This window comes from Bufo bufo, chromosome 4 (assembly GCF_905171765.1).
Source record: "Bufo bufo chromosome 4, aBufBuf1.1, whole genome shotgun sequence".
Classification (NCBI taxonomy): Eukaryota; Metazoa; Chordata; class Amphibia; order Anura; family Bufonidae; genus Bufo; species Bufo bufo.
In genome coordinates, this window is record NC_053392.1 from 473,129,257 (window position 1) to 473,156,098 (window position 26,842).

At 43.4% G+C, this 26,842-nt stretch overlaps 1 protein-coding gene across 4 annotated transcripts in view; it reads left to right on the forward strand.

Moving 5' to 3' along the window:
• The window catches only part of SYNE1 (spectrin repeat containing nuclear envelope protein 1), a 413,129-nt gene that overhangs the window by 176,141 nt on the left and 210,146 nt on the right, over positions 1-26,842 (forward strand). For all 4 annotated transcript variants that reach the window (XM_040429494.1, XM_040429495.1, XM_040429497.1 and 1 more), the window contains exons 51-54: positions 2,947-3,256; positions 6,416-6,580; positions 9,738-10,094; positions 20,185-20,321. In XM_040429494.1, coding sequence (XP_040285428.1) covers positions 2,947-3,256; positions 6,416-6,580; positions 9,738-10,094; positions 20,185-20,321 — 969 coding nt within the window. The remainder of the gene's footprint in view (positions 1-2,946; positions 3,257-6,415; positions 6,581-9,737; positions 10,095-20,184; positions 20,322-26,842) is intronic.

Sequence of the window (26,842 nt, forward strand, 5' to 3'; positions counted from 1 at the left end):
CCAGTCTATATCTGGGTAGTTGAAGTCCCCCATAATAACGACCTCATTATGATCTGCCGCCTCGTCTATCTCGTTTAGTAGTAGATTTTCTGTGGACTCTGGTATATTAGGTGGTTTATAATAAACTCCTATTAGTAATTTATTATTGTTTTTGCCTCCATGTATTTCTACCCACAGTGACTCCACATGTTCATGTCCCTCACTTATATCTTCTCGGACTGTGGGCTTTAGACAGGACTTTACATAAAGGCAGACCCCTCTCCGGTTTTGATGATCCTCTCTAAACAGACTGTAACCCTGTACATTAACTGCCCAGTCATAGCTGTCATCCAGCCATGTCTCAGTTATTCCCACTATGTCATAGTTCTACTTACACATCACTAATTCCAGTTCCCCAGTTATTAGTCAGGCTTCTGGCATTAGTATACATACAATTGAGAGGTTTATGTATATTTTTTACCCTACACCTTTCCTTCTGAACTGTTCTAGTACCTCCTTCCATTCCCTCCCCTGTCTCCTTACCTTGCCCCCGGTCTCTATCTGCAATCTTAACATCCTGTAACGTAATTACCCTCCCCCAGTCCCTAGTTTAAACACTCCTCCAACTTTCTAGCCATCTTCTCCCCCAACACAACTGCCCCTTCCCTATTGAGGTGCAGCCCATCCCTGCGATAGAGCCTGTAGCTGACAGAGAAGTCGGCCCAGTTCTCCAGGAACCCGAACCCCTCCTTCCTACACAGGTTCTTGTGCCACTTGTTAACCTCCCTAATCTCCCGCTGCCTTTTTTGTGTGGCTCGTGGTATAGGTAGTATTTCGGAAAACACTACCTGTACCCCTAATAATTGAGTCTCCCACTACCAGCACCTGTCTGCCTGTCTGGCCTGCCCTGCTCTCCTGTTCCTTTGCTTACTGGAGCTGACATGCCCCTGACTGGCAGAGGAAGGGTCCGGCTGCAGCAGTGCTATAACAAAAAAGCCAGTGGAACTAATTATCAAAAATAATGTCAACTTTATTGTAATAATATATATAAAAATATATTATGGATCATTGGTCTAATATGGATTATTGTGACATAGATTTAGTAATCATCGCGTCGAGGTCTTGTGCTTGGGGCTTCTTTACCTCTACTGGTCAGTACTGGTCAGATCATGTCTTCAGGCATTGTGTGTTGCCCCAGGTGGAGTGTTGTGCTGTCAGCGGTAGACAGAGAGGTTTTGTAGGTTTACATGCAGCAGTGCTATCCCTGATTTGACATCCCCCTCATCTGCCAAACCTGTTGGGGTGTGTCAGATCAAGGCTAGCCTTCCTGGCACTCTCCCCTCTACCCCGCTTTCTAACTGTTATCCAGCTAGCTACCTCACTTTCCTGAGCCTCCTCGCTACCACCCTCCCCCCATCTACCTCAAAGAGTGTTTGCTCAGTGAGCAGCAAACTCTTTTCCAAATTGTCAACGCTTCTCAGTGTTGAAACTCACCCGGTTAGATACTCGATATGCGAATCCAAACGGGCAATTTGCTCACATTTTGAACAAATATATGCACCCTCAAACGGCTGTTCCAGGACTGCATACATTAGACACGATGTGCACTGGACTGCGCTGTCAATAATGGAACACATACTAAATGTGGATTACGCAAGAAAAGAGAAAAAAAAACAATACAGTGCAGTGATAAGAATGTAACTTATTGTAGTCCCCTCCTAAAGTCCCTGAATCTCAAGTCACGTAATCTAAAGTCACACACTTAATACAAACACACACTTAAACTCAAACATGCGAATGCTCACAAACTCGCGTTGTTTGTCTGCTTGTATAAGTGCGTTGTTTGTCTGCTTGTATAAGTGCGTTGTTTGTCTGCTTGTATAAGTGCTTTTTTTTCTCTGGACTCAAAGGGAATGACGTATATTACAAAAATGTTTACCAATACAGTGTCCCTACACTATATTAAAATTAAACCGAAACAACAGTTACACTTTAAGAAACTTTCTTATAGAAACGTATACATAGTATTATGCTTAGTACAGGAAATGATGGAGCACCAAAGAGGTCATTGCCACATCACACACCACTATCCCCATCCCGAACTATGCAGATCCCTGTGTATGCCTAAGTGATCTTTTAGGGCTTATTCACACAGTGCAGCAAAGTTATGTTTTTGACACATTTTTTTACTAAATAACAACAAACCATACTGTTTTGCTGTGAGTTTGTGAAAATCTTGTAAAAATAAAGCATGATTTGACAGAACTACATGAACAAGCCCTTGATCTTCAAGCAGACATTGGAGTAAAGATGCTTTGCATATTTTTCATACACATAAAATGGGCTCTATTCTTTGTAAGAAGGAAAGTGCGTATATACAGGCTATCATACTTTTTATGTAATGCAACATATTGCTGAGGTATTTTTCTGTACCTGCCACGAGAAAACAGGCACAATATTGGCTCATTTACTTCAGCATCATGGATGATGACAACATCATGATACTAGCAGAGTCCATTGATTGAAATTGGGTCCGTTAGGTTTCCATTGCTTTACCATCAGAAGAGCACGGCAGCCTACACAATTCTGTCCATCGTAAGGCAATGGAAACCTGATGGAGACTAATGGCAGTATGAACAGAGCCTAAAGCTTGCTTGTTATCGGAATGTTTGTAGTTGTTGATTTATTTTATTTCTATTATTTCTGTAATATTCTATTTGTACATTAGTACTATTTGTGTTTTTTTTTTATCTAGAAACAGCACCACATCTGTATCTGTTATTGCAGCTCAGCTCCACCGAAGTAAATGGGACTTAGCTGCAGTGCCACACACACATTGTGAACATATGCGCTGCTGTTTTTGGCAGAAGGCAGCTATGTTTTTCATGGCCTTTAATTGTGAAATTTTGGAGATTAAAACTCTATGCACATAATGGAAGACATTTTTCTGTATTGTTATTATTCCAGTGGTTTAGATTGTGTGATCAGTCAGTGGAATGCATATATAGAGAGGAAAAACCAAATGGAGCAGTGGCTGGAGTCTGTCGATCACAAGCTGGAGCAACCCATCCAGCATCAGAATGGTCTAAAAGAAAAATTTGCACTGCTGGATCACATTCAAGCAATCGTGTCCGACATAGAAAATCATGCCACAACTCTTCACCATCTTATTGAGAAGACAAGGGACTTACATCAGAAGACTGAGGACACAACCTTCTCAGAGGTGGCCCAGAATGAGCTGAAAACCCACTTCAATGACATTATGACTGTTGCCAAAGTAAGTTTCCATTATCAGATGCCCAGTATTGCAGTGGTTTCATATCACTGTATTGCACCATTCTCAGTATATAATCCTTTCCTCAATTTGGTCTGAAATTGGATATATAGATAAAGAGCTTTATGTTGTGTTGAGATGTTTGCATGCTGTAAGTAGCATGTTAGAGATAATCTCCACTATTAGCACCATACAATTAATGGATTCTGCATCTTGTGCTGTTTAATTTCTTAAAAGGAACCTGTCACCTTAAAGGGGTTCTGCACTTTGTTTAAACTGATGGTCTATCCTCTGGATAGACCATCAGCATCTGATCGGCAGGGGTCCGACACCCGGGACCCCCGCCAATCAGCTGTTTAAAAAGGCAGCGGCGCTCCAGCAGTACCGCGGCATTCTCACTGTTTACCGCTGGCCCAGTGACGTCACAACTAGTATTAACTTGCCTGGGCGGGGCTAAGCTACATTCAAGTGAACAGAGCTTAGCCACGCCCAGGCCAGTGATACTAGTTGTGACGTCACTGGGCCAGCGGTAAACAGTGAGAAGGCCGCGGCGCTGCTGGAGCGCCAGTGCCTTTTCAAACAGTTGATCGGCGGGGGTCCCGGGTGTCGGACCCTTGCCGATCAGATGCGGATGATCTATCCAGAGGATAGACCATCAGTTTAAACAAAGTGCAGAACCCCTTTAAACATGGTATCTGAGCTGTAGACGCCATAAGGAGCTGAGCAGATCTATATATAGTTTTATGGGAAATGCCTAAGTATAACCTGTAATTTATTAATTTAACCCTGTGTTCTTTCTGAGTTTAGTAGTCATGTTGACGGTCTTATCAGTCATTGTTAGCTATTCATGCACAGTTAGCTGTCAGTCACTGATGAGACCGCCCACATGACTCCTAAGCATAGAAATAGCAGAGATTTCATCAGTATATTACAAGTTATTCTGAATCTTGTCTCATAAAACTATACATCAATCTGCTCACCTCCTCCTGCTCTATAACATGCTGCCTGCAGATTGCGCTGTATTTTTTGGTGGCAGGTTTACTTTAATATATTTTCAAAGATATTGATGCTTTGCTTTTCTTATACAGAGCTTCAAATCCCCTTCATAGAAAGAGATGAGTGATAAGATAAATGAAAAGCCTGGCTGCCTGGAGCTTACAAACTTACAGCATGTTGGTGTATTATTCAGTTGAATCTGTAAACAATATGCAGTAAGTTCCTAAGCTCCCCCTAGTGGCGACTGTAGGCAGACAGAATTTTAACATTTACAGAGCATCTGTGAGCAGGATCAACCTTATTGAAGTAGACTTACTGCAGGGTTGACCCTGCTAATTAAAATGATACCTGTCTATTGCAGCGTTCTTGGTAAAAGGGCTTTAATTCTTTTGTGCACCTATTCTGCTCAGCTTTCCAGTGCTGACCATACCCCTTGGGGCACTGCATCACTCATTTACATAAAGAATAGAAGTATTTTTTAGGTATCAATTTAATCAATTGGATCAACCCTACCAGGCATTATGCTTAGTTAATAGGGTTGATCCTGTTAATAAGTCTGCTTTAAAGTGGTTTTCCGAGGTTCGGATATTGATGACCTACTGTATCCTTAGCATAGGTTATCAGTAGGGATGAGCGAATCGACTTTAGATGCTTCATCCGAAGTCGATTCACATAAAACTTTGTTGTAATACTGTACAGAGCGGGAATTCCGTACAGTATTAGAATCTATTGGCTCCGATGAGCCAAAGTTATTACTTTGCAAAGTCTCACAAAACTTTGTGTAATAATTACTGTAGAAAACCTTGGTACCGAACTTGGTTCTAGCTTTCTTGTTACACACAGCATGCTCTAAGCATGTCATTTTTTTTAGCCAAATAAAACAAATACTAAAGAACCCCCCCCCCCAAAAAAAAAAAAAGGTAAAAATAGCATTATGTGTGAAGGAAGCCTATAGATATCAATATCAATATTTGATCGCTAAAAGGTCCGACACCTGGCAACCCTACTGATCAGCTATTTGAAGAGGAGGCGGCTCTCCATGCCAGATCTTCCTTACACTTCCCGTCGTCTCTGAAGTCTTGATGGTGCAGTGTAATGACAAGTACTTGCTCTGTTCACTTGAATGGAGCAAGTACTTGTAATTACACTACACCACTGACACAGGAGAGACAATGTGCAGTTTATTGAAGAAGAAGCAGTGCTCACCTGGATCGCCGCTCCATCTTAAAACAGATGATCGGCATGAGTGCCGGGTGTTGGACCCCCACCGGTCAGATATTGATGACCTATCCTGACAATAGGTCATCAATATAAGCGAGATGCACAGCCCCTTTAATAAACCAATCAGCACAGAATTTTGGACGTGTTAAGCTACAGTTCTGATGATTTCTATACAAGGGTAGATGGCGGATGCTGTTGTATGAAATATTTTCTCCTGTAGCAAGTTATAACACATCACCTCCAGAAGAGGTATCTGACTGAAATATTTGTGTGATATAATCCTGACCTATCCGGGCATATCATGTGTTGATGACGGTTATACTGTTCATGGTTTTCATCCTTCTCTCTGCTCTACTTGTCATGGATTATGACCCTGAATACAGCTAATAAGATCTTCAGCTGAATCTCTGTAGTAATGGAGTTCATGAGAAGACATGAAGTACAGGGATGAGGATGGGAGTGTGGCTAATGAGCAGCAGCAGTTGTATGCAGTCTCCATTACCGCAGTCTATCCTGTCCGTTCTCTCTGTACTTCATGTCTCCTCATGAACTCCATTCCTACAGAGATTCAGCTGAAGATCTTATCATCTGTATTCAGGATCATAATCCCTGATAAGCAGAGCAGAGAGGAGGCTGAAGTAGCTCTTTAGCTCAGTGTTGTGAAGTAACTTGTCCTGCTGTGTGATTAGGACAGGTTTTGTGTGTACTGATAGGACAGCGGCCATTTTATTTCTCATAATGATTGCTCCCTAGACAAAACAACCCATTATAACTAACGACAGGTATTTGGGAATATTTATAAAACAATAATATTTAAGTATTTTTGTTCTTTTAATTCCCGGAGAACCCCTTTAATGTATCTCTGATAACATGTCATGTAGAGATATAGTATGAAATGCTATCCAGGAAATACTAGGAAAAGAATAAAATTATATTTATGTCCAGGAGAAGATGAGGAATGTAGAAGACATTGTGAAAGATCACCTAATGTACCTGGATGCAGTTCATGAGTTCTCAGACTGGCTCCATTCAGCCAAAGAGGAGCTTCACCGGTGGTCTGATGCCTCAGGAGATGCTGCAGCCATCCAAAAGAAAATTGCAAAGATTAAGGTTAGTTAATGGAGTCATACTTTATTAATAAATACTGTATCAAAAGGGTTTGTCCTATATCCTTGTTACTAGGGCGAGATGGGAGTAAGCACCAACTACCAGATGTCTGGGAAACAGCATGACGGTCTGACACTCTACTGTTTCAGTAGCTCCTATTGCAGTGCATGGGACATATGGAAACAGTGTAGCACAGCAAGCTCTGAGAAGGGCTGCTTTGTGCTAAGTGTATGCAGTAGAGGCGTTAGAAAATCTGGTGCTGCGTGTGATTCTGTGGACTGTTGGGCTAAATGCACACGATCAGGATTGCGTGCGGATTTTCAGTGCGAATTTGCGTGCAGAAAATTCGCACCGTAGGTCATATACATTGTATTCTATGAGAATTTTAAATTCTCATGCACACAATGCAGATTTTTCTGTGGGGATTTTGACCTATGGCGCGGATTTTAAAATCCCCAGCATGTCAATGTATTTTATTTTTCATGTCCGGATTTTCTCCATTCACTTCAATGGGGACGGTAAAATCCACATGCGGAAAATCCTCTCCAAATCCACATGCAAATCCGCACCAATTGATGCGGTTTGACCGCATGGATTTCCCTGCAAACACCTGTAGATATAAGTGCAGATTGTCCGCACATAAATCCTGAATGTGTGCATTTACCCTTCGTTCATAGAATACAGCAAGCTGCTTTTATTTTGTGCAGATCCAGATTGTGTAGCTTGTTGGATATGTCGCTGTTCGTGAAACACTTGGTAACAGTAACCACAATATAATTATATTCCCCTAAGCTGTAAAAACACAATGGATAATTTCCCTGGGTTAAGTAAGAGCAGTTCTGGACATAGACTCTGAACAGATACTGTCACAGAATAATTCAGAGGATAAATGGGAGAGCTTTAAATCTACTTTGAGTACCGTAATTATCCTGCAAAATGTATTCCTATAGGTAGAAAGTATAAATGGCTAAAACTCCCACATGGCTTACAGCTACTGTAAAAATGCAAAAAAGGAAAGAAAAGTGCATTTTAAAAATATAAATCTGAGGAGTCATGTGTAACCTTTGACATTTACAAAGTACGGTACTTAATAAAATCTGTAAATAAGGGATAAAATCAGCAAAAATACAAAATGAGCAGCAGGTGGCCAGATAGAGCAAAACTAATCTCCAAAAATTCTTTAAAGAGGTTTTCAAAGGTATTTTTTATTGATGACCTATCCTGAGAATCAATCAGTAGGTGTCCGAACCCAAGATCCTTGCCGATCAGCTGGTTGAAGAGAAGGCCATGGGCCTTCCCTTCATTGTTTACCTGCTCACCATTAACATTGCAGTGGTGATCAGGTGCAATTACACAATATACAAGTGTGCCTAGACTGTTTCTATTTTTGCTGATGACACCACGCTAATGTGCAGTCCTCAGAGGTTGTCCATAAACTGCAGGCTGACGTAGACACTCTGAGGTTCAATGTGGGTAAATATAAAATTATGCATCTGGGTACAAATATTTTACATGTATCATATGTCCTAGGGGTAGTGACACTGGGAGAGTTCTTTGTAGAGAAGGATCTGGGTGTACTTTTAGAGCATACAATGTCAATCAGCTGCTTCTAAGCCTAGCAGGATATTGTCATGTATTAAACGAGGCATGGATTTGCAGAACAGGGATGTAATATTACCACTTTACAAAGCTTTGTATATCTGGTATATGCAGTTCAGTTCTGGGCACCAGTCCATAAAAAGGATGCCCTGGAGCTGGAAATACTAAGAAATCAGAGCAACTAAACTGATAAGAGTCATGGAGGGTATTAGTTATAAAGACAGACTAAAAGAATTACATTTATTTGGTCTTAAGAAGAGGCATCTGAAGGGGGATATGACTAACTTATATCAATATATACATGGCCCATCCCAAAAATATGGTTAAAAGTAGTTCCATGTAAAATCCCCTCAAAATACAAGGGGGCACTGCCTCCGAATGGAGACGAAATCTCCCGAAGTAACTAAACTTCTTCACCATAAGAACTATAAATGTGTGAAAAATCTACCTCAGGAGGTGGTCACAGCAGGAACAGTGGACAGTTTTAAAGTCTTATATAAGTGTGTAGAAGTCTGGTTCTCACTCCTCATCCCTAATCATCATCCCCACCCGTCTCTTAGTTGAACTTGATGGACTTACAGTCAGGTTCATAAATATTGGGACATCGACACAATTCTAACATTAATGGCTCTATACACCACCACAATGGATTTGAAATGAAATGAACAAGATGTGCTTTACCTGCAGACTGTCAGCTTTAATTCGAGCCAAATGCTTCAGAACTCATTGGACGGCGCTTCACAGTGCAGATGGACAATGACCCAAAGCATACTGCAAAACCAACCAAAGAGTTTAAGGGAAAGAAGTGAAATGTTATGCAATGGCCAAGTCAATCACCTGACCAGAATACGATTGAGCATGCATTTCACTTGCTGGAGACAAAACTGAAGGGAAAATGCCCCAAGAACAAGCAGGAACTGAAGACAGTTGCAGTAGAGGCCTGGCAGAGCATCACCAGGGATGAAACCCAGCGTCTGGTGATGTCTATGCGTTCCAGAATTCAGGCTGTAATTGACTGCAAAGGATTTGCAACCAAGTATTAAAAAGTGAAAGTTTGATTTCTGATTATTATTCTGTCCCATTACTTTTGGTCCCTTAACAAGTAGGAGGCACATATCCAAACTGTTGTAATTCCTACACCGTTCACCTGATTTGGATGTAAATACCCTCAAATTAAAGCTGACAGTCTGCAGTTAAAGCACATCTTGTTCGTTTCATTTCAAATCCATTGTGGTGGTGTATAGAGCCATAAATGTTAGAATTGTGTCAATGTCCCAATATTTATGGACCTGACTGTTGTTTTTGAACCAGGTTATGTAACTGTGTATGCTATCTGTTTTTTTACGGATGTAGAAAACAGGGTCATCTGGATTATCTCTTATACTATTCTTCAGCTTCAGCAAGACATAGCTTTGCTTTGTATACAGCAATTTACTTTTGTCTGTTTGCTGCTTGGACTGAGAAACTTCAGCACAAAGTTGTAAACTTTCTCGGTGTTCCCTCCAGTTCACAGACTGAAAACAACTGCGGTTGCCATAGTGATGATTTTTTTCCATTACAGGAGTTGATGGATTCCAGACAGACTGGAGCTGAACGCCTGAGCAGGGTTGAAACTCTGGTCCCTGCAGTGAAGAAGAACACCACAGCTAGCGGATGTGAGCAGATGGAGGCAGAGATTCAAGGCCTGCAAGCTGACTGGAAGCAGTGGCAGGAGAGCGTCTGTCAAAGTCAGAACGCTTTACAAGCACTTTCAAGTCAGATGGCAATCTCAGAACAAGAATTCACATCTGGGGTCTCCAAGCTGGAAGATGGAGTTCAGGACTTCAGTGTATTTCTGAGCAAGTGGACTCAGAAGCTGATGCAAGGGGAAGGCAAGAATACAGACAAAGAGGTTGTGGAAGCTTGGCACAGGCAGAAGGTGACATTATGCCCTTACTTCATACTTATTCACTAATCCGTCTGCATGTAGAGTAACTACAGAACACTCCCAGCTATGTCAGCCGTCTCCTCTAAAAGTCTATAAATCACAGAGCTTTATAGCGCTTCTGCAAGAATATAGCTGTGTGCTGTGATTTACATTCATCACTTAGTTACCTGGGGTACGGAATGTAAAGTTTGTCCTCGTATAGTTGTCTACTCCCTCTACTGCAGCAGGTGTCACAGCATATGACATCACTGTTTGTGGGCCTCTCGGTTGTCATGCTTCTGATTTGTGCACCACTGATCCCCAGGTATTTCACATTATATTTTAATGGATGGAAGACCTTATTTACAGTGGTTCCGAACAAAGTGTTCTCACCTTAGATGTGATAAAATCACTGCATGATTTTGTTCTTTATGGCCATTTTCGGCAGACGCACACGTGAATAATATGTCCACCTTTTAATACTATGGTGCATATTATATACAGAATATATCTACATAAAAGTTGTAATTTACAGTACTTACTGTAAGATAAGTAGAGCAATGTATGTACAAAATGCATGCACCAGCAAACTGGTGTAAAGTAGAACTGGCTTAGCAACCAATCAATTTACACCTTTCATTTTTCACAGCTCCTTTGGAAAATTAAAGGTGGAATCTGATTGGTTGCTATGGCCAACTAAGCCAGTTCTACTTTAGACCAGTTTAATAAATCTCCCCCTATATCTATATGTAAAATGTGTGGACATATCTTTAGAAATAAATTGGACAGCAAATTAAATGTTCTGGATATCGATGACTTGGAAGCCAAGCTGCAGTAACCTGGCATGGCCACTACACTTTGAACGGAGCTGTCTGCTTCCTGTTCTATTCAAAGTTTTTGTTTCAGCACCTCAGGCTCAGGCAATTGCTGACCGGTGGAGTGTGGGGTGTCAGACCCTCACCGATCAGTTATTAATGACCTATCCTGAGGATAATTCATCCATATAAGGAACATGGAAAACCCCTTTTAGTGCAAGTGACTCAGTAGTATATTGCCATAGGTACTCAGTTTTCCAGGGGAGGACACTGACTTCAAAGGGTCATTATGCAAGAGGTGTTTTCTATACCTCAGGGCCATCAGTGGTAACAAAGCTAGACAAAGATACCTTTAAATATCTAAGTAAATGCTGCACACGAGACACACACATTGGAACATACTGCACACAAGACACACACATTGGAATATACTGCACACAAGACACACACATTGGAATATACTGCACACAAGACACACACATTGGAATATACTGCACACAAGAAACACACATTGGAACATACTGCACACAAGACACACACATTGGAATATACTGCACACAAGAAACACACATTGGAATATACTGCACACAAGAAACACACATTGGAATATACTGCACACAAGAAACACACATTGGAATATACTGCACACAAGACACACACATTGGAACATACTGCACACAAGACACACACGGTAACATACTGCACACAAGACACACACATCGGAATATACTGCACACAAGACATACACATTGGAATATACTGCACACAAGACACACACATTGGAATATACTGCACACAAGACACACACATTGGAACATACTGCACACAAGACACACACACGGTAACATACTGCACACAAGACACATACATTGGAATATACTGCACACAAGACACACACATTGGAACATACTGCACACAAGACAAACACATTGGAACATACTGCACACAAGACACACACATTGGGACATACTGCACACAAGACACACACATTGGAATATACTGCACACAAGACACATACATTGGAATATACTGCACACAAGACACACACATTGGAATATACTGCACACAAGACACACACATTGGAATATACTGCACACAAGACACACACATTGGAACATACTGCACACAAGACACACACATTGGAACATACTGCACACAAGACAAACGCATTGGAACATACTGCACACAAGACACATACATTGGAACATACTGCACACAAGACACACACATTGGAAAATACTGCACACAAGACACACACATTGGAATATACTGCACACAAGACACACACATTGGAAAATACTGCACACAAGAAACACACATTGGAAAATACTGCACACACATTGGAATATAATGCACACAAGACACACAAATTGGAAAATACTGCACACAAGAAACACACATTGGAACATACTGCACACAAGACACACATTGGAACATACTGCACACAAGACACACACACGGTAACATACTGCACACAAGACACACACATTGGAATATACTGCACACAAGACAAACACATTGGAACATACTGCACACAAGACACACACACGGTAACATACTGCACACAAGACACACACATTGGAATATACTGCACACAAGACACACACATTGGAATATACTGCACACAAGACACACACATTGGAACATACTGCACACAAGACACACACATTGGAATATACTGCACACAAGACACACATTGGAACATACTGCACACAAGACACACACATTGGAATATACTGCACATAAGACACACACATTGGAACATACTGCACACAAGAAACACACATTGGAATATACTGCACACAAGACACACACATTGGAATATACTGCACACAAGACACATACATTGGAACATACTGCACACAAGAAACACACATTGGAATATACTGCACACAAGACAAACACATTGGAACATACTGCACACAAGACACACACATTGGAATATACTGCACACAAGACACACACATTGGAATATACTGCACACAAGAAACACACATTGGAACATACTGCACACAAGACACACACATTGGAACATACTGCACACAAGACACACACATTGGAACATACTGCACACAAGACACACACATTGGAATATACTGCACACAAGAAACACACATTGGAAGTTCCTAGGGGTGCACCGAAATGAAAATTCTGGTCCGAAACCGAAACCGAAAATTCAGGATGCCCTTGACCGAAAACCGAAACCGAAACTGCCTTTTTGCCCAAATACTTTTAAAATACTTTTTTTTTAATGATTTTATTAATAATTCTTTTTCATGAATGAAATTCATCTGTGGGTGGCGCTGTTATGGAGAGGGGGATCTGTGGGTGGCGCTGTTATGGAGAAGGGGATCTGTGGGTGGCGCTGTTATGGAGAGGGGGATCTGTGGGTGGCGCTGTTATGGAGAGGGGGATCTGTGGGTGGCGCTGTTATGGAAAGGGGGATCTGTGGGTGGCGCTATGGAGAGGGGGATCTGTGGGTGGCGCTATGGAGAGGGGGATCTGTGGGTGGCGCTGTTATGGAGAGGGGGATCTGTGGGTGGCGCTGTTATGGAGAGGGGGATCTGTGGGTGGCGCTGTTATGGAGAGGGGGATCTGTGGGTGGCGCTGTTATGGAGAGGGGGATCTGTGGGTGGCGCTGTTATGGAGAGGGGGATCTGTGGGTGGCGCTGTTATGGAGAGGGGGATCTGTGGGTGGCGCTGTTATGGAGAGGGTAATCTGTGGGTGGCGCTGTTATGGAGAGGGGGATCTGTGGGTGGCGCTGTTATGGAGAGGGGGATCTGTGGGTGGCGCTGTTATGGAGAGGGGGATCTGTGGGTGGCGCTGTTATGGAGAGGGGGATCTGTGGGTGGCGCTGTTATGGAGAGGGGGATCTGTGCACTGTTATGGGCATAACAGTGCACAGATCCCTTTCCCCATAACAGTGCACAGATCCCTTTCCCCATAACAGTGCACAGATCCCCCCTCCCCATAGCAGTGCACAGATCCCCCCTCCCCATAGCAGTGCCATAGACCGATCCCCCTACCCATAACAGCCCCGGCCCTGCTGCTCACAGCATCACTCACTGCATCTTTATTTTACCTTACAATCGTGAGGCTCCAGTAACTAACAACTCTGCAGGCAGAGCGGAGGGCGGCGTAACGTCACTTACTCACGTGACGCACCTGCTCCGCCCACTTTATGAATGAAGGAGGCGGAGCAGGCGCGTCACGTGAGTAAGTGACGTTACGCCGGCCTCCGCTCTGCCTGCAGAGTTGTTAGTTACTGGAGCCTCACGATTGTAAGGTAAAATAAAGATGCAGTGACAAAGTAAACCGCCCGCCTGGCGCCCGCCCGCAGATGGTGGGTGACAAATCCCACACCCCATATTTTCGGCCGATATGTAACAATATCGGCCGAAGTGGATTAGGTGCATTTTCGGCCGATATTTTCGGCTGCCGAAATTTCGGTGCACCCCTTTGGAACATACTGCACACAAGACACACACGGTAACATACTGCACACAAGACACACAAATTGGAAAATACTGCACACAAGAAACACACATTGGAACATACTGCACACAAGACACACACATTGGAATATACTGCACACAAGACACACATTGGAAAATACTGCACACAAGAAACACACATTGGAACATACTTAACACAAGACACACACATTGGAACATACTGCACACAAGACACACACATTGGAACATACTGCACACAAGACACACACATTGGAACATACTGCACACAAGACACACACATTGGAACATACTGCACACAAGACACACACATTGGAACAAACTGCACACAAGACACACACATTGGAACATACTGCACACAAGACACACACATTGGAACAAACTGCACACAAGACACACACATTGGAACATACTGCACACAAGAAACACACATTGGAACATACTGCACACAAGACACACACATTGGAACATACTGCACACAAGACACACACATTGGAACATAGTGCACACAAGACACACACATTGGAACATACTGCACACAAGACACACACATTGGAACATACTGCACACAAGACACACACATTGGAATATACTGCACACAAGACACACATTGGAAAATACTGCACACAAGAAACACACATTGGAACATACTTAACACAAGACACACACATTGGAACATACTGCACACAAGACACACACATTGGAACATACTGCACACAAGACACACACATTGGAACATACTGCACACAAGACACACACATTGGAACATACTGCACACAAGACACACACATTGGAACAAACTGCACACAAGACACACACATTGGAACATACTGCGCACAAGACACACACATTGGAACATACTGCACACAAGACACACACATTGGAACAAACTGCACACAAGACACACACATTGGAACATACTGCACACAAGACACACACATTGGAACATACTGCACACAAGACACACACATTGGAACATACTGCACACAAGACACACACATTGGAATATACTGCACACAAGACACATACATTGGAATATACTGCACACAAGACACACACATTGGAATATACTGCACACAAGACAAACGCATTGGAAAATACTGCACACAAGACACATACATTGGAATATACTGCACACAAGAAACACACATTGGAATATACTGCACACAAGACAAACACATTGGAACATACTGCACACAAGACACACACATTGGAACATACTGCACACAAGACACACACATTGGAATATACAGCACACAAGACACACACATTGGAATATACTGCACACAAGACACACACATTGGAATATACTGCACACAAGACACATATTGGAACATACTGCACACACATTGGAACATACTGCACACACGACACACACATTAGAACATACTGCACACAAGAAACACACATTGGAACATACTGCACACAAGACACATACATTGGAATATACTGCACACACATTGGAACATACTGCACACAAGACACACATTGGAACATACTGCACACAAGACACACACATTGGAATATACTGCACACAAGACACACACATTGGAACATACTGCACACACATTGGAACATACTGCACACAAGACACACACATTGGAATATACTGCACACACATTGGAACATACTGCACACAAGACACACATTGGAACATACTGCACACAAGACACACACATTGGAATATACTGCACACAAGACACACACATTGGAACATACTGCACACACATTGGAACATACTGCACACAAGACACACACATTGGAATATACTGCACACAAGACACACACATTGGAATATACTGCACACAAGACACACACATTGGAACATACTGCACACACATTGGAACATACTGCACACAAGACACACACATTGGAATATACTGCACACACATTGGAACATACTGCACACACATTGGAACATACTGCACACAAGACACACACATTGGAATATACTGCACACACATTGGAACATACTGCACACAAGACACACATTGGAACATACTGCACACAAGAAACACACATTGGAATATACTGCACACAAGACACACACATTGGAACATACTGCACACAAGACACACACATTGGACTATACTGCACACAAGACACACATTGGAACATACTGCACACACATTGGAACATACTGCACACAAGACACACACATTGGAACATACTGCACACAAGAAACACACATTGGAACATACTGCACACAAGACATACTGCACACAAGACACACACATTGGAATATACTGCACACAAGACACACACATTGGAATATACTGCACACAAGACACACACATTGGAACATACTGCACACACATTGGAACATACTGCACACAAGACACACACATTGGAATATACTGCACACACATTGGAACATACTGCACACACATTGGAACATACTGCACACAAGACACACACATTGGAATATACTGCACACACATTGGAACATACTGCACACAAGACACACATTGGAACATACTGCACACAAGACACACACATTGGAATATACTGCACACAAGACACACACATTGGAACATACTGCACACACATTGGAACATACTGCACACAAGACACACACATTGGAATATACTGCACACAAGACACACACATTGGAATATACTGCACACAAGACACACACATTGGAACATACTGCACACACATTGGAACATACTGCACACAAGACACACATTGGAACATACTGCACACACATTGGAACATACTGCACACAAGACACACACATTGGAATATACTGCACACACATTGGAACATACTGCACACAAGACACACACATTGGAATATACTGCACACAAGACACACACATTGGAAAATACTGCACACAAGACACATACATTGAAATATACTGCACACAAGACACACACATTGGAACATACTGCACGCAAGACTCACACATTGGAATATACTGCACGCAAGACACACATTGCATACATACCACACGTGTGCCACTTACAAATACCACACATTTTGAACCCACCTTGCACACGTTGCACACATGTCACTCACAGACACCTGCCACACACATACTACTCACACATGACACCTGCCGCTCTCACAAAAGACACATGCTGTACACATAGCATTCACAAGCAGGACAAATAGCACACACACCACTCATAAATAACACACATGCCGTTTACTGTACGTATCACTCACATATGTCACACACTCAAAGGCCACAAACAGCCATAAATAGGAAACATGGTGCACACACGCCGCTCACACATAAGATACATTTTGCATGTACACAGCACACAGAGCATATGTTGCACATGTCAAATCCATACAGTGTGCATGCTACTTAAGGAGTAAAGGAGTACATAGTGCAAAAGCTGCACACGCCAGTTACATAGAACACTATAAACATTGCATCGGCACACAAATATGTACATGGTCCATCCAACGTGTTGTATGTACAAGACACAGGACTTTACCCATTTCAGCCATTGGAAAATACTGCACACAAGACACATACATTGGAATATACTGCACACAAGACACACACATTGGAATATACTGCACACAAGACACACACATTGGAAAATACTGCACACAAGACACATACATTGGAACATACTGCACACAAGACACATACATTGGAATATACTGCACACAAGACACACACATTGGAATATACTGCACACAAGAAACACACATTGGAATATACTGCACACAAGACAAACACATTGGAACATACTGCACACAAGACACACATTGGAACATACTGCACACAAGACACACACATTGGAATATACTGCACACAAGACACACACATTGGAATATACTGCACACAAGACACACACATTGGACTATACTGCACACAAGACACACATTGGAACATACTGCACACACATTGGAACATACTGCACACAAGACACACACATTGGAACATACTGCACACAAGAAACACACATTGGAACATACTGCACACAAGACACATACATTGGAATATACTGCACACACATTGGAACATACTGCACACAAGACACACATTGGAACATACTGCACACAAGACACACACATTGGAATATACTGCACACAAGACACACACATTGGAACATACTGCACACACATTGGAACATACTGCACACAAGACACACACATTGGAATATACTGCACACACATTGGAACATACTGCACACAAGACACACATTGGAACATACTGCACACAAGACACACACATTGGAATATACTGCACACAAGACACACACATTGGAACATACTGCACACACATTGGAACATACTGCACACAAGACACACACATTGGAATATACTGCACACAAGACACACACATTGGAATATACTGCACACAAGACACACACATTGGAACATACTGCACACACATTGGAACATACTGCACACAAGACACACACATTGGAATATACTGCACACACATTGGAACATACTGCACACACATTGGAACATACTGCACACAAGACACACACATTGGAATATACTGCACACACATTGGAACATACTGCACACAAGACACACATTGGAATATACTGCACACAAGACACACACATTGGAACATACTGCACACACATTGGAACATACTGCACACAAGACACACACATTGGAATATACTGCACACAAGACACACACATTGGAATATACTGCACACAAGACACACACATTGGAACATACTGCACACACATTGGAACATACTGCACACAAGACACACATTGGAACATACTGCACACACATTGGAACATACTGCACACAAGACACACATTGGAACATACTGCACACAAGACACACACATTGGAATATACTGCACACAAGACACACACATTGGAAAATACTGCACACAAGACACATACATTGAAATATACTGCACACAAGACACACACATTGGAACATACTGCACGCAAGACTCACACATTGGAATATACTGCACGCAAGACACACATTGCATACATACCACACGTGTGCCACTTACAAATACCACACATTTTGAACCCACCTTGCACACGTTGCACACATGTCACTCACAGACACCTGCCACACACATACTACTCACACATGACACATGCCGCTCTCACAAAAGACACATGCTGTACACATAGCATTCACAAGCAGGACAAATAGCACACACACCACTCATAAATAACACACATGCCGTTTACTGTACGTATCACTCACATATGTCACACACTCAAAGGCCACAAACAGCCATAAATAGGAAACATGGTGCACACACGCCGCTCACACATAAGATACATTTTGCATGTACACAGCACACAGAGCATATGTTGCACATGTCAAATCCATACAGTGTGCATGCTACTTAAGGAGTAAAGGAGTACATAGTGCAAAAGCTGCACACGCCAGTTACATAGAACACTATAAACATTGCATCGGCACACAAATATGTACATGGTCCATCCAACGTGTTGTATGTACAAGACACAGGACTTTACCCATTTCAGCCATATAATGTAGTGTATGAGTGCCCTGTACATTGCACAGAAAGTGATGGCGGGGATGTGTATATGGATTTTATTGTCAGTTCAGTGTTTAAATACAACAGTGATTTACAAATATAAAATTGAAAAGTTTGCTTATTCTTCATGTCCGCCCTGTGTACCAGCTCTGTGCCTTAGACCCTGCTACATGCATGCAAGTTCCCTTAATGTTTAATGTGTCATGTTAAGCAGTCAGCTGCAAAGAAACATGCTCTCCAAACTCTAAAAATGGAGATATCCGTGAAAATCTAAACATAGTTTTGGAGAGAATTCAAAAAAGCCAAGAAATGTTATTTTTCCCTGTTCTAATTTGGTGTTTTTCTTTTACAGGAGGCCCTCAGTATCCTCACTGAAGCTGAACATGTCACAGATGGCTTAAAAACCCAGCTCAATGATCTCTGCAAATTTTCTAAGGATTTGGGTGTATATTCTTCAAAAGTCTCTGCTTTAATTAAGGACTACAACAGGTATTATGTTACACAATAAGTGCTATAATCACTTCTCAGATGGAGGGTGAAGCTTCACGCCCACGTTGTTCCTTTAGACTCCTATTCACTGCTGCAGTAACTTCAGCACCTTTGGTTTTTGATCGAAGTTATCATATGAGAAACAGGAGAGGGACAGAGAAAATGGTGAAGCACTGCAGATAATTTCCAAAAAGGAATTTATTCTACTCACAAACAAATGGGTTAAAAGTGCTCATCAATAGAATAAAAACCACATGAAAAGCGGCTGGAGTAATGGTCTGACTCGAGTTTCACTATCAGCTTCTTTCGGGGCACACTAATCCCTTCCAAGAGTCCTATTCTATACCTGCCGTTCATCCATTAACATATCCGTATAAAACATTTAGGGCTCTTTCACAAGAGCGGATGCCCTGCGGGTAATCCGCTGTGTGTAAGAAAGCCAAGCCCCGCTCTGGACAGCCAGCCTCTCTGTGACCTTTTTACTACAAAATCACAGTCCGAAAAAGTTGTCACCGTGATTTTGTAGTAAAAAGATCACAGAGAGTCTCTGCTGTCCGGAGCGGGGCTTGGTACTCTTTAACGCAGCGGATTACCCGCACGGCATCTGCTCGTGTGAAAGAGCTCTTAGGTTCCTTTCAGACGAGTGAGTCCCACACATCCAATTCACAGCGTGAGTATGTAGCAGCTCCTGTCCTGACCTCCCAGCACTGAAGGGGTCGCATAGCATTATATTGATTTATGATGCTATGTAACCCATAGGCCCCTTTCAAATGGGCAAGTTTTCCGCGCTGGTGCAATGCGTGACGTGTACGCATTGCACCCGCACTGAATCCTGACCCATTCATTTTAATGGGGCTGTGTACATGAGCAATGTTTTTCACGCATCACTTGTGCGTTGCGTGAAAATCGCAGCATGTTCTATATTCTGCGTTTTTCACGCAACGCAGGACCAATAGAAGTGAATGGGGCTGCATGAAAATCACATTGCATCCGCAAGCAAGGACCTTCTATCTCCATTCAGCAGGACCTGTGCTGACATTACCGCGCTCACCACGTGGCAGCACACTGAGGAAGGTGACACGGTGGGCAGAAACCGTCTACGTAAGTATTACCTACCTTTCCCTGCTGGCCCCATCACCCTCCCCCCAGGGGTTAACCTTCCTCCCCTCCTCCCTGTACTGGGTCCTAGGGGTTAACCTTCTGCTGGGTCCCCTTCTCCTGTGTTCTCTAAAGTGAACACAGTAAAATGTTTTTTTTTTTCCCTAAAAACCTTGGCCTCTCACTGGCCCTTGGTCCGGCTCTGGTCCCCAGCCCCCTCACCCTTCTCCAGGCCCGGCGGTACCTCAGAGCTCGCAGGCCTCCTTGGGCAGGCGGAGTAATTGCACTAATCCTGGTTATCTTCTGTCCGGTTGGATTTCCACCTTCTATAGGTGGACTAGGGGAACCACAATCGCATACTGTGAATCCTGTTGCATTTCCCTCCTTCTATTGACGGAGTAGTTGCACAACCAGTAGTGCCTTCACTACCAGTGGTCCCTGTACATCTGTCGGGTTTCCCTTTTTCCGTCAGCGGAGTAACTCTTCTACCCCTGGAAACTGTTTATCCTATTACATTATCCGTCTTTCTTAGGTGGAGATGGGTACACACCTGCATACTGTAAGATCCTGTAGCATTACCCTCCTTCCATCAGCGGGGTGGTTCCACAACCAGTGGTACTTGTTCTACCAGTGGATACTGTACATCTTGTTGGGCTCCCCTCTTTCCATAGGTGGAGTATTCCCACTACCGCCCTATCGCATTATCGCCTTGTCGCATTCCATCCCGTTCCAAGGGTGGTCTCCTTGCTAGACACAGACAATCGCCTTACCCCCCATCATAGGTGGTATTTTGGCACTACCACGGGATACTGTGACTACTTCACACTATCCTTTTACTCAGGTAGTCATTGTACGGATTGGGGTTGGGCGCCTACGTGGCAGCCTCTGTCTTTTTGAGGGTGTTGACTCAGGACATGCCTCATGCCTTGAGTCCCCATGCGGAGCGTTCTAATTTTGTTGTTGGAACGTCTGCATGGGTTGACAGTTTTCTTCCTTCCCTGGTGGAGTATTGCCCTACCAGCAGTTCATGTTGGCTACTGCTGTTTGACCTAATTTTCAGGTGGAGTCTCCGCTCTGGAGAGGCCATGGGTGCTGGTATGGCCTCCCCCTATGAGGCCGTCTTTGCGCTGGCCGTAGATTTTTGGGCTACTCCTGTTTCGTGGCTACTACTGTGTGACCCCTTCCCAGGGGGATTTTTGCGTTCTTCCTTCAAATGCCGACAGTCACTGGGTTCTGGTTTACAGGACACATTGTCAGTGGGCGCGGCACCGGAGGTTATTGCAGCATCCCCTTACTCCATGTGGGGTATTGACCCTGGCATTTCGTGCGGTTTTCTGCAACACATTTACCGGGCATGCTATGTATGGTGTTCCTGAGGCGGTGGCTAATAGGTTCACTTATTCCTACTGGTGAGGGGTTTGCTCACTTCTGGTGGGCACTAGTGCAGTTTTCTGTACCTGATATAAGCTACGGATTTCTGTGGCGCTGGTTTAGCGCCTTGTTCCCTTTACATGTCGTGCATTGCCTCTACCATCTGCTACGGTGATAGCATCAGCGTTCCCTCCTTGTGGAAGTTTTGCTATGCACTTATCCAGTTTGCCTCTGTGAGTTGTCTGCACTGCTTCCCCCACCAGGTACGGTGGTCGTACTGTCCTTGTTGTCACCACTTATACTAGTTCTCTACTGAACCGTGTCAGCCTCTTCTACTTCTCCCCTTCTGCAAGGTGAGTAGTTGCACTTCCCCAGATACTGTTTCTGCTTGCTTGGCCAGTTTCCGTAGTCGTTGGGTTCTTGTAGGCCCCCTTTCTGCTGTGGAGTATCTGCGCGGGTAGTATACCTTCAATAGGTATCAGACGGCTTCTCTCTTCTCTTGTTATGGAGCTTATAGCTCTGTGTGCTTTTATTGTGTAAAAAAAAACGATTTGATACATATGCAAATTAACTCATCTCAGGGACAGGACACATCTCAGGTTAATTTGCATATGTATCAAATCGTTTTTTTTTTACACAATAAAAGCACACAGAGCTATGGGGACTGGGTATTGCGGATGTGCTAGCGGCCATCTAGCAACCCATGTCCTCAGCTCTATTCACAAAATCCCGGTGACAGGTTCCCCTTAAGGTCCTCCTCTCTATGTCACTGCTTACCACATTCTCCTTGAGGAACATTCTTATAAGACAAAGGCGTAGGTCTAAAGGGGATGTTTTTTTGATCCCGGAGGACACTCTTTTCCTACCAGGTTACTCCCCCGTTTATTTTTTTGGGTCGGTTCCACTTGCACTCCTGGAGTGCTCTTCTCCTTTGACAGCCTGGTATGGAGTTGGGGGTTGTCGCCTTCTTACACCTCTACTTCTTCCCCCATGGTGGGGCAAGATTTTTCACGTCCCAGTTCTCTGGCCCTTGACCCTGACCATTTTCAGTTTGTTTTCTTCTCATGCCATGTCGTGTCTGTTGATCTCTCTAGGGGGGTCTTTTCCTGGGGGGCTGGTCCTTGGGTATCACCTTCCTTAGAAGTCTTCTGGGCCCAGGCTATGTTTTCTCTCTCCGGTATATTCTGTAGTCGCTCCGTTTGCTCTGGCTCTTGACTTGTTTTCATTCTTGCCCATCTTGTGGTTTTTCAGTGGGCTCTCCACTTCTTACGAAGTCTCCTAAGCCGTGGCTTTTGTCCTGGGGCTGTTCTTCTTCTGCCCAGCCGGGGCATCTGAGTATTCAGACGCTCTCTGGCTGGCCTTCCTGGGAATGGCTCTTCCTGTCCTTTTTCAGGGGTCCAGGTGTGTCCTCTTCCCGCAATTCTGTGCGGGGCCTTATGACAAGCCTTAGATTCGTTCTGGTCTTGTTCCCTCCCCATGGTACTGCTCTTTAACGTCCCATGGTCTTCTGTGTCCCCCAAAGATACGAGCGAGAAATTAGGATTTTTGTCTTACCTGTAAAATCCTTTTCTTGCTGAGTTAATTGGGGCAGTGGTCCCCAACCTTTTTTGCACCAAGGACCAGTTTCATGCAAGACAATTTTCCCAGGGACCGGGTGAGGTGGGGATGGGGTTTCTGGGGCGGGGTTTAGGGGGTGGGCGAGGCTTAGGGGGTGCTGGTTGGCGCTGACTGATTCACGCGCATAACAAATCACAAGGTATATATTAAAATATATAACACTATATAACTATTTCATTTTTTATTTAAATGTGACTCAACTCACCATAATGCAGAATCAGTGTAACATAGTACATAAGGCCGAAAAAAGACATTTGTCCATCCAGTTCGGCCTGTTATCCTGCAAGTTGATCCAGAGGAAGGCCAAAAACCCTGTGAGGTAGAAGCCAATTTTCTCCACTTTAGGGGAATAAAAAATTCCTTCCCGACTCCAATCAGGCAATCAGAATAACTCCCTGGATCAACGACCCCTCTCTAGTAGCTATAGCCTGTAATATTATTAAGCTCCAGAAATACGTCCAGGCCCCTCTTGAATTCATTTATTGTACTCACCATCACCACCTCCTCAGGCAGAGAGTTCCATAGTCTCACTGCTCTTACCGTAAAGAATCCTCTTCTATGTTTGTGTACAAACCTTCTTTCCTCCAGACGCAGAGTGTGAAATAGGTCTTACTATTATATTGATATTTCCCTGCCTTTATTTCAGGCTGACATGGTAACTATACCTGAATTGGCTGCACAAAACTGACTAGGGTCTAGTGGTCACTGGTCTCTGCTGCACTGGTCTCTGCTGCACTGCTGATATTTTCAAGGTGACATGGAAGAGGAACTGCAGCTCATTCTCCCGCTCACTCCCTCAGATACTAGCTGAAACTGGATGCCAACAACCCCCTCCCCCCCCTCGGACTGTCATGTTTATTTCCTTTATTTCCATTGGTGGGGCAGTGAGACCTAACCAATCCCTCCCTCACAAGCCCTTTTCAGCATTTTCATTGGTGGGGCAGTGGGACCTAACCAATCCCTGCCTCATTAGCCTTTTTCAAGCATTTTCATTGGTGGCAGTGGCTGGCCGGCATCACAGTTGGAAGGAAGGAACGCTCTCCTTCCTTCCCGCTGTACGGAAGCACGCTGTGTGTGATGCTCGTGTCGGGCAAGCATGCGCCTGGCGTCTCCGCTCCTCTGTATTGCCGCGGCCCGGCAAACAATCTCTTCAGGGCCTGGTCCTGGGCCGCGGCCCGACGGTTTGGGGACCGCTGCATTAGGGGACACAGCTCCCACCCCGTAAGTACATTGCTGGCTCTCCTTGATGTGTCCCTCCGGTTCTTGTTTCTGACCCATCTTCGCCTTTCTTTTTTTTTTTTGGTTTTCTGTTGGCTTCTTCTGGCTGCTCCTACTGATTTTGTACAAACTGATTAGCTCAGTGTCTGCAGGAGGGATCTAGCTGAGAGGAGTAGCTAACACTTTTTTGCTTAGTGTTGCCTCCTAGTGGCAGCAGCTATACCCATGGTCTTCTGTGTCCCCCCAATGAACTCAGCGAGAAAAGGATTTTACAGGTAAGACAAAAATCCAACTTTTTTTTTATTTTAGGGGAAGGGGATGATATGATTTTTTTGATTTTTAAAAACTATTGTATTTTTTTATATACTTTTTTTTATAGTTCCCATAGGTATTAGCATTGAAATTTATGAGAAATGCACTAGTTTCCTATGGAGCCCTGTGACAGACAGGGGCTCTATAGGAAACACTATGCAGCAGCCCCTGTCATTCTTTATGACAGGGGCTGCTGCATACAAGCTCTGGCTCCTCCAATTGCCACATGGGGGAGCCGGAGATTTACCGGAAGCTTGTGCTTCCAGTATTTCACGTGCTCAGATGCCACTGTCAGATTTGACCGTGGCATCTGAAGTGTTAAATATCCGCGTGTTAAAGTGTTAAAACTTCTCACTTCTACTAATAACAAACACGATTACAAGGTATTTAAACTTCCAGCCAATCAACTCTCACTACTAATTTGACATCAGCTTTCATTTACCCAGTTCTTTAAAGTTTCCACCAATCACCAGGTATTATTTAAGATTGTTTTACTCACACAAAGGTCCTTTTACACGCAGTAATTTAGCAGGCAATTATCTGGGACAAACAGTGAGTTTTGGTGCCGATGAACAAGCTTTTCTCGTTCTTAGGTTGATCACTGGCGCCTTTACACAAGCCAGTTATTGGGAACAAGCGCTTCTATATTGGAGGCGAATATTTATTTTGTGTGTATTGTATTGTATGTTCAAGTGTGTGTGTGTGTATATATATATATATATATATATATATACACACTGCTCAAAAAAATAAAGGGAACACTTAAACAACACAATGTAACTCCAAGTCAATCACACTTCTGTGAAATCAAACTGTCCACTTAGGAAGCAACACTGAGTGACAATCAATTTCACATGCTGTTGTGCAAATGGGATAGACAACAGGTGGAAATTATAGGCAATTAG